The 20,540-nt window shown below is 43.6% G+C and overlaps 1 protein-coding gene across 3 annotated transcripts in view; it reads right to left on the bottom strand.

Annotated features, from left to right (window-relative positions):
* Positions 1-20,540, bottom strand: part of KALRN (kalirin RhoGEF kinase) — a 701,923-nt gene that overhangs the window by 619,070 nt on the left and 62,313 nt on the right. Inside the window, exon 1 of one of the 3 annotated variants that reach the window (XM_028504792.2) lies at positions 9,184-9,564. The exons of the other annotated variants lie outside the window; for them this stretch is intronic. Coding sequence (XP_028360593.1) covers positions 9,184-9,250 — 67 coding nt within the window. The 5' untranslated portion in view covers positions 9,251-9,564. Of the gene's footprint in view, positions 1-9,183; positions 9,565-20,540 lie in introns of those variants that run through there. 3 annotated transcript variants of the gene reach the window in all.

Genomic DNA, 20,540 nt, shown 5'->3' with positions numbered 1-20,540 from the left:
TCTTCTTACCATGGATCTTTGTTTGACCCAATACCGTCTCTCCAGCCAGTAAATTCACTTTTTATCTGATGAAGCATCAGCCTTCTCTGATTACACCTACCTTCTGAATCACTACAGTGTTTGCTCTGCATTTTCTCTCACCCTGAATGCCCTTTTCCCTTGCTTTATTCAAATCCTTAAAAATCCAAATACTCACAAGGACAGTGAGTTTAATAGAAAATATGTGCTGATGGCTTGATTTACCAGTTTTTAATGCTGTCCAGGCACAGATGTCATCTCCTCTCCAAGAGTTCCCCACAGGGCCCAGCATAGGGTTTTGTATAACAGGAAGGAGGAGGAACTGATCTCTTGATTGCACTGACAGGCTCCTGGTTCCTCCCTCGTTAACAGTCCCCTCTGAGTCGCTGGCTGGCAGACCATCCAAGTGATAGACCTCCCCCCTTGCCCTGAGATATGGGTCTATGGGGGTCCTCTCTGAGTCCCCTCAGTTATCTCACCTATTTAATGAGAACATCTCCTACACCCAGAGTTGTTGCAGGCTTGAATGAAGCAGGTAAGGACTATCCAAAGTCTTGAACTATCCCACCTCTCAGGTCTCAGCCTATGACACTGCCTACTCCTTTGCTTGAGATATAAAAGCCATCTGAATTGCCTTTCCTCACCTTGTTCCTTTCTTCTACCTAAAAATATCTCTCTAAGCACTCCCTTCTTCCTTCCTTCCAGAGGAAGCACAGCACTGTCCCTCCTCCAGTCTACCACTTCCATCTGTGCTCTTTTGTTCAACCCACCCCTACTTCCTCCAGGTCATTGCTACACTATACAGCATTTACCACAAGCTCATATTATATGACATGCGCACTGTCTGCCTCACTCACTAGAAGGTAAACTCCAGGAAGACTTCATGCCTTATTCATGCTGTATCCCCACCAAATAGCACAGTGACCTGGAACCCTGCTGGTGCTCAGTGAATATTTATTAAATGAATTAATAGATCCATTTCTGTTCAACATTTCCAAAGTTCTGTCACTGGCTTCTTCCCCAGCCTCAAACACATTCAGGCTTCCCTTCTTTAACAAAACAATCACTTGACCCTAATGTCCCACCAACCAACATTCTATTTTACCTTGTATTTTCTGACATATTTCTCAAACAAACAGTGTGTGCTTGCTATTGCCTCATCCCCATTACCTCCTACCACCACAATCTGGTTTCTCCTCAACAAGGATCCTCAAACAAGGTTGTGAGTAGTCACAAATGCCTTCTGTCACCAAACCCTCAACACTGCCCCATATCCCTACAGATGGGACCCCTAACCATCCCTTCTCCTCTACTTTCATGAATTTATTGTATCCTGGCTCTCCTTCTAACCTTAGGAATACTCTTTCCATTCCCATGATTCTGTCTCCCTGTGTCCAAACTTTCTAAGATCAGTCTACACTAGTCACATTTCCCCCTATATTGTCTTCCCTGAGCTAATATCAGTTTCACTATCGCTTTTAGGCAAATAACTCAAAACCATGCATCCCCTACCCTAACTGCTCTCTAGAAATACAGACATACTTCACTTGCATAAAAGAACTGGGCATTTGGTTCTATCATGTGATACCACGTTATGCTTCTTTGTAGTTCCAGTACCTAGTCTACTGCCTGGTATATGGAAATTGCTCAATACATTTTTCAGATTGAATGCTACTACCCTGCCATCATTTGCCTTTAGCCTGACATGCAAGCAAGACTCTTCACAAGGTGGCCCAAACTCATCTTGCCAAACCTAACTCTAACCACACAGGAGCACTAGACATTCTGTACCTTCCAACTTCCATTCTCACCAGTAAGCACCACTGAAGTTCAAATCAGTTCTCTCCTTTTTATTCTACCTGCCATTGTATTATTTGCTATGGTATCTGTCTATTTCCCCCACTAGACTCTAAAGCTTCATGAGGACAAGAACACTGTCTTCTTCAGCATTGTATTCCCAGAGTCTTGAAGAAGGCATAGCATATAGTAGGACCTTAGAAGATATCTGTTGAATGAGTGAGCATTCCCTTCTTCATTTAGGCCTAAATATTTATCCCTCTTGTGAATCCATAGCACTCATTTAGCAATTCAACAGGAAATAACACCTTGTGGGGTCACACAGATATATTTTAGGTATTCTAGGTATTATTATTTTGCAGGTATTGTCTACACAGAACCATAGAACTACAAGGATTCCTTATAAGAAATCCATTATTTGGTAGAGAGCCAAGAGAGACTCAGAAGTTACTTCTAGCCTTTGTTCTTTTAGGAGTTTGAATTATGAGCTCCCTAAAGAAAAGAATCCTATTTCCTACCCCTAACTACTCCCTACTATGCCTGGTCCCTTAGTGGATATTATTACTACTGCCACTAATAATAACACTACTTATTGCCTTGACAATTTCTTTGATAACAAGCCAACTCCATCCACAAGGTGAAGAACGAATCCACCACTTACACTGGAATCTGGCTGGCTTTCAGACCATCCAGGGACACAGCTGCCCCACTGCCCCTGACTCTAAGCAATCACTGAATGTGCTACAACAGAAGATCAGGCCCTGTGAGGCCACACCACACCCAGGCAAATGCTGCTTTACTGTTCTCACATAGCAGTAAACTCCACCCCACTGGATGGAAACACCACACCAGGAGCTCACAGAGCAGCTATCAGTGTCCTTCCCCCAGGACTTGGCCTATATCTATCTTGCCTAGCGATCTCACACCACAGACAAGGCATCCAGTGATATATTCTACTCTCTGCTGACAGGGGAGATGGGCAGACACCCCAATTTAACATGCATGTTGGCGAGAGAGAAGGATGGGGGTCTCCTCACATGTATGTGGCAGGTATAGGAGAGAATTCATCCCAGATGAAGTCAGGGGCCTGGACTGATTCTCCTCCTAGCAGCCCTGTGACTTTAGTACAAATCTATTTTCTGTGAAATGGGAACTAAAGTGACCTATCCCAAAGAAACATACTAAAGACAAAAGGGCTAAGATATTGGAAATGTCAGATCATTACAGTTATCTTTTTATTTTTCCTCCTTAACAATTCAATGATAATCAGTACCTCTCTTCGTTCCCTGGAGAGTTCAAACACTCCTTTAGCCAAAGTTATTTATTGAGTTTCCTATTAGAATGCAACCTTGAACTAGATGTCTGGATGAGAACACAAAGGGATGGTGGGACAAGAACCTGCCCTCAGGGAGGTTCTACTTTCAATGGAGGGAAAGGCCCCCCAAGAAGCAACTAAGCTCCTGGAAGCAACAGATATCTGGCAGGATAGCACACACTTACTGAGCACTTACTTGTTCTAGACAATGACCACAAGTATTAACTCCTTCAATGCGCACAACAAGCCCACACAGTGTGTCCTATTACCACCCACAGGAGTGGGTCATGAAACACTGGCCTTGCACCAAAGTGCCCACATGTCTCAGAACTCAACCAGGTATGATTACCAGGGGAGCTTTGTCTGGAGGACATGGGGGTCTTGAAGTTTAGAAGGGAAAGGATGTGGATTAACCATAAGAAGAGGAAACTTTGGGCATTTCAAGTAGAAACACAGAAAATATGAAGGTTGCTGGGGAGGCTCTGGTATAGAGTGGCAGGGAATTGTTTGGGGTGGTGTTTCAACTGTGTTCAAACTGTTTATTGGACAAGAGGCCTGGTCCCTTTAGGAAGGTGGTTTGTGCCAAAAGTCAGATATCTGTCTGCAACTTAAAAAGATAAGTTAAAGTAACTTCTTTATGTATTATATGAATATTCAATTCCAGTGGGAAGGGGATTACAACCTAACCTCCTCTGATTATGGAATTCCCAGCAGAGGAGCCATCCAATGAGATTTTCATACACATGCTGCATGCTTTTCTTTACTTTTTCCTACTAATTATAGGAGGGGAGGAACAAGTCATAAAGGCTGGCACAAAGAAGCCATACATCCTGCTAGACACATACATGCAACAGCTAACAAGATCAGGACAAGCCAAACCAAAGTGGGTATGCGGCTTGGTAGGAACTAGCCTAAAATGGGCTGAGCAGAGACACCAAATCTGACCCAGTCAGGGGCCAGAGCTAAGCAGCAAGCAAGCCAAATGCAGGGCATCTATCAGTGACAGGAAACCAGGGGCCAGGAAGAGAGCTGAGGGCATGGGAAGGAAGATACCAAGTATCCAGGTGCTCTGAGGCTACGGTGGTGAAGGCCAGCTGCCTCTTGACCCTGCACTGCCCCTGGGCAGAGTCAATCCTTGTATTAGAACGTTTAGGCGATTTGAAGGTTGAGGAACAGAGAATGGCCAGGCAGGAAGAGGCAAACGTCAGTGAGAAACACAAGTAGACTCCAGGCTGAAGAGGCCCAACCCTATGGAAGCTTCAGAAAAGTTACTGTCCCCACTACCCATTTACCCAGAAGGGAGAAGGGATTTTCCCTTCTCTAATTATAGCTGAATATGGGCAGTTCCCACCTACTGGAGCTACGCTAATCAAGTCAGGAAATTGTTGTGCTTTAGGATTGTTGTTGTTTTTTGATATCTGCAGTGACAAGCCACCATCTCAATCTCCAGAGCCCTAGGCAGCCAGAACAGAGAGCAACAAACCCCAAAACAAGGTGGCACCAGACAACATCCTGGGACACAAATAAATTTTTTTCCTGGGACTATGAAGGAAAGTTGGGTAGTGACACAAAATGGTTGTAGTTGAAATTTCTGAAGAAAGTTGCATGAATTACATAGTTAAAGGATTATGTTCTTTTAATTCTTGTTCCTTAGTACATTCCTATGTTTACTTCTGTGTTCACTATTCTCACACAGTGACTGCTTTTCTCGTTTATTTTGTTATTGTACTAAAGAGTCATTTTTGCCTCTTCTCTCTGGCATCCATATTACATGGGGGCACTGAGCAGTTCCCAACCCTGGCTGCCATTAGAATCACCGGCAGAGCTCTTTAAACATGCCAGTACCCTGCCCTCTTTCCAGCAATTCTGATTTAATTGGCTTGGGGATGTGGGGACGGAGGAACTGGACATTGTGCTAAGAGCTCCCGGGTGATCATTGTGTACACCCAGGGACAGAATCAGCTGGTTTCTGATCCAGAATCCAAAGAACTTCATGGTAGCTACAGGGATGTAGACAGAGGATGAAGAAGAAATTAACAGCCTGAAGCCTGTGTTGTAAATTCAACATATCACTTAGTTTTCCACAGTCACTTTTGTGCTTCTGTCCCCACTTCACCATATCCACATACCTCCCCCAGTTACTTCCTCGATAATGTTTTAAATCAACTCTATTTCTTACTTAAATTTATTTTTTAAATAAACTAGTGGGCTGGGAATAATGGCAAGGTCACATAAAAAGACAGAAGCAAAAGAAGAGGAGACAGTGGCTCCTGGGAGGAAAAAGCACTCGGAGTTAGAAGTCAGAAAGGAGCAGGCCCAGGGTGGAAAACCCAGGATCCACATGGCAAAGTTGTCCCAGGAGTAGGGGTGAGAAGGGCTGGAGGCTTGCTTGGCAGTGGATTAGAGAATAATAGAGGGATGCCAGGGAACTGGGTAACAGTTGGTGTGGGGCTGTGCCTTTACCCTAGGGGCAGAAGGGGAGAATGGGCTGAAAGAGCAGGGGGGCAAGAGGAGGCAGCCATCTAGGACCAGAGATGAAGGCAGGGCACAGTGAGGCCCAGGAGGGCTGGTGGAAAGGTAAAAGAGAGGTGAAGGGGTGGGCCTAAGGAGAGATCTGAGGGATGGGTGGGGCTAAGGAGGGCCTGCACTGGATCGAATCGGGGGGGGGGGAAAGGGGTGGAGAGCTCAGCAGAAACAGACACCAGGCAGATCAGATTGTCCTTCCGGCAGAACAGATTGTCCCTCGGACAGTGCCAGGCAGTGACTAGCAAGAGAACCTCCAGCAACACCTGTAAACTGCCTAAACATCATCTCATGTGCTACTAGTGGTGGATATTCCCACACCCTGTCAAACACTTCCTACACTTTATGAATTTAAAAAATCAGTATTTTCATTCTTCCCCTTTCACTACCAAAAAACATGTAAACAAAGGAATGTAAACCTCCACCTCACTTGTCAAATCCCCATGGAGACACCAAAATTCAACAACAAAAAGCAATGTTACTTCTCTCATATACCACTCAGGTTTCCTATCTGTATGAGTTCCTTTCTTTCAATGGACAATCCTCACCATAGGAGCCATCTCCTTGGTCATCATCTGTAAGCACAGAACACAAGCAGCAGAGTGACTAATGCCCCATAACAAATACTGTGAAAACAGTATCTGCTATTAATGAAATAAATCCTCAAAATAATCATGTTCCTGAGCAAGCTGGCAGTTCATTATCATATAAATCCTTACATATGTTAAGTACAGCCCAAGAAAATAATTTCTTTGACATTTTTAAATCCTTACCCCTAAAGAACAATGACAGACGAAGACTAAAGATCAGTCTGCAATCACTGAGCATACACTGTCATCTCTCCGTGAAGTTTATTTCCGCTCTATGATGTGTTCTAATGCTTCCTCCCTTTTCCTAGGTGTGGCAAATCTCAGATTCATTTATCCCCCAGTCACAGCCAAGAGAATGACTCAGACTGGCACACAGCTTGTCGATTGCTTCAGTTTCCTGGGCTAAGCTCATCATTTTCCACTTATTATTTCTTATTCCATCTTCACTTTCTTGACGCCTGTTACTTTCAAGATGACAAAAGGGATGACAATGTCAAGGTGAAATGACATAAAATCCTAAAACAGATGAAGGGAGCTAAATTCTGTTAAACTAAAGAGAGATCTAAGAGAATTTTGTTCACTGCCCAGAAGGACAGGTTCATCATTCAACCATTCACTCAACAAACACGATATTTATTGAGCATCTCCCATGAGCTAGTTCAGTCTGTCATGTCATATTAAAGCGCGCCATTGTCTATAGAACGTTAGCTAACATTAGTTAGTCAAGGGAAGTTGCTATATCCAAAAATTCCGCTTAAACATGGATGTGGGTGTGCTCACATTTACATATGTAATATAGTGATACCAACTAACCAGAACTGGGCAACATAATCAACACTCCACCCCTCAAAAGCTTGGAAATAAGTTGCCCTACCCAGTCTGAAGCTGCTAGTCTAAAGCCTGACGTTAAAGAAAACTACAGAGACCTGTTCTGAAAGACCATAAGCTTTCCGATTACAGACACACAAGATAACAAAACATGCACGGAGAACATGCAATTCTGGCAGCCGACTTTTGCTGTCACGGAGACAGGTTAATCCTTCCACCCATAACTTCATTAACCTGACATTTCTAAGAATGCCTGGCAACTTTACAAGCACTAACACAATTTCCCCAAATTTCTATAATATAAGTGTTATTAATATTCCCATTTTTCAGTTTAACAAACTGAGGGTCAGTTGGAGGATAAATCATTTATTCAAAGGTATGAATAGTGGAGCCAAAATTTAAACCTTGATTTGCAACTCATGAATTCGAGCGTTTTCTAAAAAATAACACTTAATATTATTAGCAGTATAGCTTATATAGTAACATCAACTTTCTTCTTATAATTAGTGTTGTATGTTAGTTGGAATCTTGTTTTAATCCATGTAAGTATAAATTACCTCTAAGCCTCTAACAATTCTTAATTGGACTTTTCTCAGCTCCTGGTGATTACATACCACCTGTTCCTGCCTCTCCTAAGATGTTTGTAGGAGAGTGAAAATTAACTGTGTTGGTACTGAAAACTAACACTCAAGGGGCACCTTCTTCATGCCGGGCACTGGGATAAGTAGTATTTCACTTAACCCCTATAGCAACCCTCTGAGTTGGAGCTACTATTATCATCATCCCCTTTTAAAATGAAAAAAAAAAAAAAAAGAGGCACTGAGAGGTTAAGTAACTTGCCTGAGGTCACACAGGTAAGGAGGATTCATACTTGTGGTCTCCTTCCCCTTCCCCCAGGCTATGCTTTCAACCAGTCAGAAGTTCTGGATCTCGTCCTAACATTCTCATCTAATCTCAAGTCCAGGCTCCCACTGGCCTGTTTCTCAATACCAGTGAGAGACTGCTTTCCGCAGGTGCTGGTTTGGTTTCCTCCATCTTTGATTTCTGATTGATAAGAGCCCTGTTCTGTGCAGCTCTCCGCTTCCACCTGGCACTGACCTCCTGACACACCTAAGACGGCTCCCAGTGGGGGTGAATACACACCGGGGCATGTAGCAGGGCTTCCCAGCATCACCTTTTCTGTCAGGAGTCGGATCTCATTCTAGTCAAAACCTCTTAAAGGAGCCAAAGCTTGTTAAAAATAACATTGAACATTTTTTTTAAATCAATTACTCAGCTCAATTAACAGTGGCTTTTCTTTACAATGCAATGTCTAGATTTGGCCAGGAGATTTAAATTGCATCAGTATTTGATGGTGGAATGTATTAGGTCAGATTAATCTGAAGAATAAAGTGAACTTTCCCTTCCCTTTCCACTAACTGCAAATTCTATACTGGCTTTACCTACACATAATCCACAAAGAGAGCTGTCCTCAGGACAGGTACTATAGCTCCATGATGCTAAGAGGCATAAGAGGAAAAGAACACTTACAAAGTACCTACTGTGCACCAGACATCACGCTATGTTTTACAGGTATGGATTAGATAATAATTCCACAACAACCCTAGCAGATAGGTCTTATCATGCCCATTTACAGGTGGGAAAACAAGCTCAGAAAGGTCACATAAATCAGGCAGGGATCACAGAGCTGGAGAACAGCAGAGCTGAGGTGTGAGCCTATGTCTGTCTGCCCCCAGCTTCTTGCTGCAGGGACCATTCTCCTTGCTGCACTGCTTCTCAGCATTCTACTGAGAGCCCTGCAAGACAGGGCCTAACTTGCCTTTGACTATAGTACTGAGCAAGAAATGAGATCCTGATATACAGATGTTCTCCAAATGGCCCCCTGTTCTCGATTCCCAGCTGGGTCACAAATGTCCCCAGGAAAACAGTCTTTCTTTACTTTCTATGGGTTGGCTACTTGCCTCTGTCATTCCCTTTTCTCTCCTTTCTTGCTCTCCATACCCCTCTCTGCTCTGTCTTTCTCTGTGTTGTCTCTGCTTCTGTCTCTGTGTGTATATATCTTCCTTTCTCTCTCTCTTTCTCACACACACGCACACACACACACAGCAATACCTCGATCCAGCAGCCGGAGGAAGCGAAGATACCAGAGATACCACTGGTCCCAGAAGCGGTCCGTCATCCCACCCTGAACTCATCCTTCACAGCCAGTCCCCTCAGCAGAGCCTAGTTCCACTGACGCTGATTGAGGAGGCCGGAATTTCTTGACGTGGGGCTCACACGCAGCCTGCTCTAAGCAAATGCCTGCCTGTGAAGACAACCACCAGTCCTCCCACACAGAGGCTGACTGTGCAGGCAGCCTGTTTCACAGCAACAAAGGAACAAGAGCAGAACACGGCCACCTTGTGCAGACAGAATCCGCATGGGTCTAAGGGGAGATCAGAGATGGGGAGGGGAGGTAGGGGACACTTTCACAAAGGGTTTAGGTTAGAGGTGGTTTTAAGAATGAATCCACAGTCAAGGCCAAACCTTGAACTGATCTCCTTGAACTTTCATTCCCAGGCAGCCAGGAAGCCAGGATGATCTCCTCTCATCCTGGCTTCCTCTGCCTCCCATGCCAGAGGCCAGTGGCTCCCCAATAGGACAGGGGTGGGAAACCAGGAGCTCAGCCATCCTGGACTCCAAAGCCAGCTCAAAGACCCAGTACCCCTCCATGGCCTTGCTCTGTGAAAACCACAGGCACTCCCTGCTCAGGACTGCTAGACCCATGTGACCAGAAAAAGGCCACACACCCATCCTCCCTATGTCCTTCATGGATCCTCTGTTATACTGGACACAGCCCAGGCTCTGGAGTCGCAATCATGGGTTCAGAGCTTCCTATCACTTAATAGTTGCCAGGCTTCGGTCAAGTTACTTCAACTCCCTAAGCCTCAGCTTCCTCCTCTATGAACTGGAGAAAACAGCATTGGCCTCCCAGAGATCTTGTGAGGCTCCAAGGAAAGGAAGAATCTAGCCTTTCTGGAATAGCTCTCAGCAGATAACAGTACTCCAGTGTTTGCTCCCCTTTCCCTCTTGCCAGATTCTAGTTCCCACACACCCATTACATCCCGTGGTTTTCTATCTCCATGTCTTTGCTCTGCTCTTCCTCCCAACAGCATGACCTCCCCACTCCCCCACTTCATCATGGTCAAATCCTCCTGAATTTTCTAATGTCTAACTCAAATGCCACACAATGCAGGAGGCCTTCCCTGGTCTTCCCCACTTTATACTGCATTTCACTTTCTCCTTTATAGAGGGCTCTGCTTCCTTACTTGGCCATATACTCCATGAAGATAAATGAGTCTACTGTGTAATCATCTCTGCAACCCCCAAAGTGCTTCATATAGTGCCGTGTGCTCAAGGATTTAGTAACAGAATGAATAAACAGGCAAATGAGTCCGAATACCCATAAAAACATGATTTTGCTTTTCTGTCACGGAAAGGAATGGACTGTGCGGGCCTCAGTCCCTGCGCACTGCCTACTAAGGCCTATAGAAGGATAACAGAACACCATGTCCTTGCCATGTGGAGGACCCATTTCACAGTGAATTGCCCACCCACGTGGTGAGGCTGTCCCCCAGTGGCTGGGAGTACTCCTCACAGAAGTGAAACCCAAGGAGACCCTAGGTGTGGGACAACCTTGTACCCCAGGCCTAACAGCAAGCCAGCAGCCATGTGTACATTCACCACAGCTTTTATTTCAGCCTAGACCATGCCGGCAATATCTTCTCACTGTCCTAATAGAAACGCTGGCATCCCAGGTCTCCTGGTCTCCTTCCGGCAGCTGACAGAAGCAGACCTCTCTCAGTGGCAGCTCTTCCTGGGGGCCTAGGCCTCCAAGACAAGACAGGCTGCAGATTCTGACAGAATTCATACTGGGGAGGAGGCATGTCAGGGGCAGGAGCAAGGACGGAGAGGGAGGAAGGGAGAAGGGCCACAGTCTCCACTGCCCTGACCCAGCACCACCATTGACTACATCCTGACTCCTTCTCAAAGGGCAGCATTGGGACTGAGCTGACACCACTATCCAAAAGCTACTTCTCAGGCTTTGTGAGGATTGTTTTGTTAAATGAGCATTACTTAATAACCTTAAATGGACAATACTCCAGAGTTTAGTTAACACAAAAATGCAAACCCCTCTTCCTCTCTCTCCAGAGAGAAGTGCACTAACCCATATCCTCCCCCTTCTTTCATGATTGACAAAATCCGTAATTCAGGTGTGGCCAGGACTTTTTAGCTCACAAAGTATTTTCATATCCCTCATCAACTTTGGGCCTCTTAACTGCCCTTCAAGCTCTGTAGAGTAGGAACCACTTTCTCCAGGCTACAGAACAGAAAACCCATGTTCCGAGAGGTTAAATAACTTGCTATGGTCAAATGCCTAGTAGGTGGCTAGGCTGAGAAAGGAATACGTACCATCTGTGTCCTCCCAAAGAGAGTTTCTGGGGCTCTGAAATTGCTCTCTGAGGAACTGTGACATCTTTCACAGAGTGACGGAAGCCCTCCCCATAAGGCAGGATCTCCAGGGCAGTGCTGACATGCTGTGGGCACAGGCTGAGTACACAGCAGGCACAGAACCACTTACTAACAGCCTTTCATCTTTTTCTTTGGCTCCTGGCTTGTAGCTACATGAGGGAAAGCATTTCCAAATAAGAATGCCCAAAATGGATTTCTCCAACACAGGAGAAATCTGACATGAGAGGGGCATACCCATGGATCCCTCCGTGCAGGAGACATGGACAGGATGGCCTGTGGGAAGAGTGCCTGACTCTGAGACAGAAAGGCCCAGTGACTGTGGACAGTGTGTAAACTACTCTGATAGTGCTAGTACTACTCTTCCACACTCCATTCTTGGGTCCAAAGAAAGAAGTTGGCCCTCTTCCCTTGCTTCTGATAATCAAGGGCAAAATATTCCATACAGCCTCTTTTTCAAAGAAGAGAATAAAGATGTTAAAGAACAATATGGGTACAAGCACTTCTCTCACAAATTGTGAACCTAAGAACATAAGCATACCTATTGGGATCAGGCCCAGGATAAACCCACTCAGCCAGGAATTTTGCTCAAGATTGGCTTCAACCCATCAAGATGGGCTCCTTGGAGCTCCCCAGCCCACTGCTGCTCTTTCTCCATCTCCTGCAGAGCCTCATAAGCCTTACTTTAAATACAGCCCCTCCAGAAGTTGAGTAAAATGTTTCAAGAGACTATCAGAGTTGCAAGGTAGCTGCAGTGCAATTAGAAGGGATGGGATATTGGCCAAGAAAGAGTTTTGCTAGGTTTTTGTTATTGTTGTTGATTGCCTTTATGCTCTGCAGTGGCTCCTTCCTTCATCGTAGTCAAAGCAAGCATGGCTACTGGCATGGTTCCTCCCGCCCACCCAGCTGACTACAGGGATGTATCCTCCAGGCACAAGAAGTGACTCCAAGCCAGCAGCAACCCATCCATTGCATCCATCACCCATCTGGATGATCACAGGTTACTCAATGTCACAACATAGATATATCCCCTTCTCTTTGCTGTTCCTTCTTCTCAGCTTGGCACTGTTTTTTTTTTTTTTTCCCTCTTTCTGCCCACCCCAACATGAAAACATTGTGTTCCTGATCAGATAAAGCCAGCACAAATGTATGGAGCAGAAGGCAAGCAGCGTGGAAGGAGGAGAAAACCAATTACATCCCAGATCTTTCCCACTCATCTCCCTGGATGACAATGACCACTGTTCCTGCAGCAGCACTGGCCAGCTCCTCAGACACACAGGGCTATCTTATGAATAAAGGCAACACAGAAGGTGGCACAGTTGCTAGTGTCTGCATGCCAGAGTGAGGACTGTCTGCCAACATGATGTTTTCCTCCCGCCCCATCCTAGGAAGTAGGCACCACCAGGCTGCCATTTTGCCCTGCAAGCTGTGCTTCCGTTGCAACGTGAAACAAACACTCCAGCAGACACCATCCTCAGCCACCTCCCACACCACTTCTGTCCCCTTGATGATTAGTGCCCAAGTGGTAAAGTGAAGCCTGTTGCAACACATTCACAGCCACACCATCCATGGGTTGAGATGGGATGGACACCTGCCAGTTTCTCCTATGAGAGCCTGGTATCCTAAGGTAAACGGGTTCCTTAGGTCCACACCTGAGGACAGCACCTAAGACAAGTATTACCTATCACACTGAAATTCAAGTCCACCTCTCCCATGAGGCCTTTTCCAAGCTAACCTCATTCATTCTCTATCTCAGGGGTTCTCAAAGATTAATGGGTAGCAGAATCACCTTAGAGGGTTGGTTATCCATGTAGATAACTAGGCCTCACTCCCAGAAACCTGCATTTTTAACAAACTCCTTAGATGATTCTGAAATCGTAAACTCTGTCTGCTTCTGTCCCTGCTCTCTTCTGTTAAACACAGCACTGACTTAAATCATTTAACTATTTTGGTTGAATTCTAGAGTGTACCCATCTTCCCCACACATCCTAAGAGTCGAGGAGGGCGGGGATTCTGAGTCCTGAATCCCACCAGAGTTTCCTACGTAGTAAAGGGAAGTCCTGCCTCCCCTCCAGGTCCAGAAAGGGACTCCCGAGGAGGGTCTGAGAAGCTGACAGCAGGGAGGCTGAGGAATCAGCCTCATCTCTCCAAAGGCTCCAGAAAGTGTTCATTCTGCCGTGGCCCACCACACATACAGTGGCTTTAAATGTCACCTCAAATATCAGGTCAGGCGGCAGGAGGAGAAGGCAGAAGCCAACTACCCTGCCTTGCCCTGGCTTTTGTGTCACTTTCATTCTTGCTCACCTCCATCCCCTACTGAGATCTTGAACTCCCTATTGGCTGAGGGACCCCTGGCCCATGTGAACCTCACACAACCACACCCTGCAAACTGTTAAATGGGAAACACAACCCTTCCCTGTCCTCTTCCCTGAGCATTTAGTTCCCCAACCAATCGAGAGAACCCCTACGTTGCTCTGAATATTCAACCACAGCATGCCACCCAACGTCCCTCCCTATGTCTTAAGAGTCAGACTCTTCCTTCTTTCTCTGCCTTTTCAAAGCTCACCCACCCTGGGCCCATGAAAAGTATTATAATAATCTCATCCCCTCTAAGATTTTTATGATGAGAACTTAGTATTTAGACCCTCAGGGAATATTTACATTTTGGCAAAAGAGATTGCCAAAGACAGGAGCCTGGAAGTCCAGGCCTTAGATACAAGCAGTGGTTGGGGTGGATACTGGGGGCAAAAAGGAGCAACCATGACTCTTCCCTAAGCTTTCAGAGTCATTTGCCTGTCAGGCCATTCTGGTGAGGGCAACTCGTGGGAGCTGATGCCTCTTCCACCCTCCCTAATTCACTCTCCTGATCACTTATTTCCCATTCAGTACATGACCACCTGGTGTGTCGCCTTCTCCAAAGCACCTAAATTATAAAGTAGTTCTGACAGGGGGCTCAAATGTTGGAAAAATTTTAGTTCCAGGTAATAGCTAATAAGTTTAGTAATCAATGCATGTAAAAAGCTATTGTTCAGGAACTGAAGGTGTGGCCCAACTTGACTCCAGGAGACTGTAAGCAGATCTTTGTGCCTCAGGAGGTCTCAAGCAATCAAGATGGTGTCTGAGCCATTGTGCTCCAGGGTGAGATGCCCACCACCCAGGGCACAGATAAACACCACCCCCAGTACACAGATGAAAGAATGCTGCAGCTTTTTATCTGATTAACTTTTTCTCTGAATTCCAATCCCCCTATCTACACTTTTCTTCTCCTTATAAAAAGGGTCAAAAATGGAATTTAAGATGGTCTGTTAGGGTACAAATCCACTCTCTTCTCAGATCGCCGGACATCTGAATAAAGCGCCCATAAAGATTCAATCCCTCTGCTTATTGGGTCTGGTAGGTGACAGACAGCACGAATGCCAGCTTTTCCAGTTTCAGTTCTTTAAAGAAAAGAAAAGGGCTAATAAGTAGTTGGAGAAAATACCTCAGAACCTGACCCAAGAGGCCTAGGTAATCTAGAGAGTTCATTACTGCTGCCTATGCTTCCCTCACAGGCAAGAAGGTGGCGCCTCCATCTTTCCTGCACTATGAGTAGTATGTTCAGCCATTAAAGGAGCTAGTGTGATTCAATGGCATAGGGCCCCCTCAAGCCTCAGAACTTCACCCCTCTAAGGTGAGTTTCTCTTAACTGTTTCTCCTATCCCTCAATTCCCACAGTTCATCAACATGGAATCAGGAAAATTTAAGTGGTCAGTCACAACAAATGAAAGCTTTTACCTCACCGAGCATGTGGGATTCCTACTGTGAAGAATTCTCTCCCTTCTCCTCTCTTATTTCATGCCCTCTCCATCTCCTCCAAGAACTTTTCCAACTAAACCCCTACAGCACATCTGCCCTGTGAAACCAGGTACCACAATGATGACTGAGGTTGATAATATCGTAAATATGAAGTTGAACAAGATCAAAAAGAGCCCACTGTACTGTTACTGAATAGCAGGTAGGGTCCTGCTTCCCACTGCGACCCTCTAGGCAAAATTCTGGAGGCAAAGGTTTGGTGATAAAGGAAAGGAGTCTTCATTCAAAAATTACACAATTTTGGAATCACAGCTTTCCACATGCCTTAGTCACTTTCAGTAAGTATCAATTAAGGATAAACTCTTTAATTTCTGAGTTCACCTATCATTCCCCTGTTAGTTTTTAAATGTCTTATTTCTATAGGGTTAGTCTACAAACTAAAACAACCTAAGATATAAAAGCTACACAATTTTGGAAGAATGGCAGGCTTCTGCCTCAGAGTCTGCCCCCTCTAGAACACCCAAAGAAGAATAACCCTGCCACCCTCTGCCAGGCCAACCTGATCCTAGGCTGCGCCTGGAGTTTCTTCTCCCATCCAAAATACCATCCTTTGGGAAACGCAGGCAGCTGTAGCCCAATCATCCAGGCATCCTTGAGGAAGAGAGCCAGAGCCAGTCTCTGCCCTCTTTTTATTTTAAATCTTCTGGCCCATAATTCCATGTGCTCTGGAGGCATTCAGCTTCTCAGCCAATCCCGTCCTAGACTGTTTACCATTGCCTCGGGCAACCTCCTCCTACAGTCCCCCTCTCTACTCCTCCTCAGGTATCTGATCAGAGCTCTCTGTATCAGTACCATCAAAGAAATACTACATTTGGGTTAACATATATTTAGAACTAAACATTTTTTCTATATTCTGTTGGAGTTTCTTTTTTTTTTGGAAAATCTATCATCTGTGTGTTACCCAGGATAACCATCATGATATCAGAATATCTGACTCACCTGAGTGCCCTGACTGCCCTCACCCACACCAACAGAACAGGCTGTACAAGCGCCAACTGAATTCTCTCTTCCTTGGCTCTTATTTTCAAAAAGTAAAGAATCAGTTACCACGATTATTACCAAGCCTTTATCACCAAACCTTTGCCTCCAGAATCAGTTACCACTTTGCAGCAAATGAATTCTGCTTATGGTTCTTGAAAACAACTGACTCCCATAAATTCTATAATCTCTTTATAATCTCTTAATACTGTTAATTAAAACCTTCTAGCTATTGGGTAAGGATGTGAGGTTGGAATCAGACCTACTAGGTTCAAATACTAAATCTTTTCCTAGCTGAGTAACTTGAGACAAAGCACTTAACTTCCCCAGATCTCTGTTTCTTCATCTTTTGGATGAAGATATAGCCGATCTTACAAAAACCTGAACAACAAACAAACAAACAAACAAACAAAAAACCCTGTACAACAATCATAAGGAAAAAAAATAAAACATATATAAAATACTAAGCATTGTACCTGATACATAATAGGTGTTTAATAAAGTTAGTGTATTCTCCCACAATAAAAAATAATCTTATATCAGGTTGAAATTCTCAATTCATTGGATGTAAATAGACAAACCAATAAAATAAAATAAAAAATAAAAAAAAAAAACACACACAGCATCAGCTCTGCCATTGAAAACAACTCTAAGCCAAGTGTCCTTAGGAAGTCCCAAGTTAGGGACAGGTCATGACTCCAAAACCCCCAGCTTCTCCACCTGACTTGAGGCAGGGGAAATGTCCTAGACCTTCCTTGCCCAACTGTCCAACTCATCTGGCTTCCTTCCTCTGCCCTTACACAGGTTGGAAAGTTCTAAGAGAGATTCAGTTATGAAAAATCCTTGGACTATGCCCATGCGAACCATGTAGAGAACCCTCAGTGCTGAGGAGATGGAAAACTCCAATGATTTGGCTGCCCTAAAAGTCCATCATGTCTGGCCTCACATCATACACACAGGAAAGCCTAAAGATATCCATGTAAAAAAGGTAAACCATAAAACTTCAAGAAGAAAAACTCTTATAGTCTTAGGGTGGAAAGGTTTTCCTAAGCAAGACACAAAACTTGAGCTTACTGGCTTGCACCTGCTTTTTTTACTCTCTGGAAGAATATACAAATCATCTAAGGAGAACAGAGGCTGAAAAACCACAGTGAAACAAATAGTTTTCACAGTATATCTTTCTACATCTTTTGAATTTTGACCTTTGAACTACATTACCTAACTTTTTAAAGGACAGTTTAAGATGATGCAGTCAAGACTAAATAAAACTGTTCTTGGCATCTGGCTGCCACGTTGTGAGAAGCCCAAGCCACAAGGAAAGACTGCATAAAGGAGCACCAAGGACCCAGGCTCAGAACCCAAAGTCCCATCCCCACTCACACCAACTGCCAGCCATGTGAGGCCACTTTGGAGCTTCCAGCCATCCTAGTACCTGCCAGTCACCACGTGAAACAGAAGAACTGCCTCGTCAATCCTCATAATCATTAGAAATAATAAACTGTTGTTCTAAGCCACTAAGATTGGGGTGGTTTGTCACAACAGAATAGATAAATGAAACAGGGAGTCATTGGTAAATGGAAAGCAGTTAAAGCCACAAGATTGGACAAGGTCACCAAGGAAGCATTTAAAGGATTATACTTTATCTTATCTAGAAGACAAAATCATAAGCTAGTGTCTGGACCATATCTACTTATCTATGAGTGTACCTATCTTAGAACTAGACTTCTGAAGACAGGGTTGTCCCAAGTATGGGAAGGGGGCTGTCTAGCATGAGTTAAAAAGAAGCCAGACTTTCTCTAACAGAAAGTAAACATGTATAATTTGACTGCTTCTTTTGACAATGAGGACTGTCTTTTCCAATTCATTAAATTTACAGCTCCAAGAGTTTGAAGAAAATATATTGGATTTGCCAAAAAGCCCATCTAGTTTTTTTTCTATAAAATAAAAGACATATTTCTCATTTTCACCAGTAACTGTATTGATTTGGATATTTAGAGTATGTTGGTTATCTCCCACTATTGACTTCTACTGGGTAGAGGCCAGGGGTACTGCTAAACATCTTCCAATGCATAAGACAGCCCCCAGCAAAGAATTATTTTGCCAAAATGTTAAGAGCACCGAGAAACTTCACAAACCAACTTTGATACATTTGATCAGTCACAGCACCTTCTCCATACACTGCACAAATCTTTTCTTGCATTTCAGTTGTGGTTTTACCTTTCTTGAAATAATAAAGCATAATGTGCCAAAAATGTTGCATACTTTCTTCCATCTTCAAAATTAACATGGCTGCAGAAAAATTCACCAGTTTTGATAAGTTTTTTTAAATGTATGCTGATGTGACAACTGTCACAATACAATCTAAAAAGCTTGTCTGTAATGAAGTTAAAGACAACTAAGCACTACTAGAGTCATCATATGGAAAAAATGTAATGGACTTTTTGGCCAACCCAATTAAAGCTTGTATGTAATACATGTTAGAAAATATATTATTTGCAGCCATTTAAACTTATAGTAAAAGAAATGTTAAATGTGTGAGGGCATATAGTTTTTCATATTAGGCCATGTATAAGCCAAAAAGTCTGAAGCCCACTAAACTATACACATGGTGTACCCCCACAACGGAATACTATACAGCTGCTTAAAAAGAAGAATAAGGCAGGTTCCTGTAAATTGATAGGTAAGAATATTCCCGACATATTGTTGGGTTGAAAATGCAAGATACTGAACAATACAGTTAGTATTTGCTTGTTTTTAATAAGAAAGGGGTAAAGTAAGTATGGATTCAGATTTTCTTATACTTGCAAAAAAAAAAAAAAAAAACCACTGGAAAGATTCATAATAAACTAACCCTGATGGTTACCTGTGGGGCAAGAGGCTGGACAGACAGAACATAATGGTCTTATAAAAATCTTTTTATGTTATATAAATTTTTGAAAAATGTGAATGCATGTAACTGAGGGGTTTCTAAGTCTTCACAGAAAAAAAAGAATAGATAAAATTGCAAAAACATGAATAATACTAAGATAATCGAGGAGCCAAATATTTGCCACACTGCAACAATATATTACACCAAAGTTTACTATCTCTAATTTATGAAGAGCTCCTAAAAAAACATTAAGAAATAGTTAAGCAACCTGTATAAATATGAGTCAAGAATATGAATAGGCAATTTACAGAAGAGGAAATACGAATGACTGATAAAAATAAAAAGATGCTAACGTTTATTAATGGTCAAGAAAATGCAAATTAAACTGGTAACAGCATGCCACAGTCTACCTGCCAGATTGAGGGGGGAAAAATAGTTTCCAGTAGAAGAGCAAATAGGCATAATATCAATTTGGCAGTACATATTGACATTTCTAAAATGTGTAGCCAACATCCCAGCAAATCTCCTTCTAAGACTCTTGTCTACTACAGTACTTACACACACATTTCAGTATACTCTGTAGGAGCAAAAACTAGAAACAACTGAAGTGTTCAACAAGGAAACTGGGAAGATAAATTTTTTTTATCTCATGGACTTTTTATTTTTATTTTTTTCTCTTTTTTTAATTGTTGTTCAAGTACAGTTGTCTCCATTTCCCCCACCACCACGCCCCCTACCCTAGCTATCCCAACCACACACCCTCCATCCCACCCTCCTTTGGCTTTGTCCATAGGTCCTTTACACATGTTCCTTGATGACCCTTCTCCTTATACCCCTCTTTCTCCCCTCCCACCTACCCTCTGGTTACTCTCAGTTTGTTATTTATTTCAATGTGTCTGGTTATATTTTGCTTGCTTATTTGTTTTGTTGATTAGGTTCCATTTATAGGTGAGATCATATGGTATTTGTCTTTCACCAACTGGCTCATTTCACTTAACATAATGCTCTTCAGATCCATCTATGCTGTTGCAAAGGGTAGGAGTTCCTTCTTCCTTTCTGTTCCGTAGTATTCCATTGTGTAAATGTACCATAGTTTTTTGATCCACGCATTTACTGATGGGCACTTAGGTTGCTTCCAGCACTTGGCTATTGTAAATTGTGCTGCTATGAACATTGGGATGCATAGGTTCTTTCGAATTGGTGTTTTGGGATTCTTAGGGTATAGTCCAGCAGTGAAATTGCTGAGTCAAAAGACAGTTCC

This window comes from Phyllostomus discolor, chromosome 2 (genome assembly GCF_004126475.2).
Source record: "Phyllostomus discolor isolate MPI-MPIP mPhyDis1 chromosome 2, mPhyDis1.pri.v3, whole genome shotgun sequence".
Classification (NCBI taxonomy): domain Eukaryota; kingdom Metazoa; phylum Chordata; class Mammalia; order Chiroptera; family Phyllostomidae; genus Phyllostomus; species Phyllostomus discolor.
This window is presented reverse-complemented; position numbering and strand designations above follow the sequence as displayed.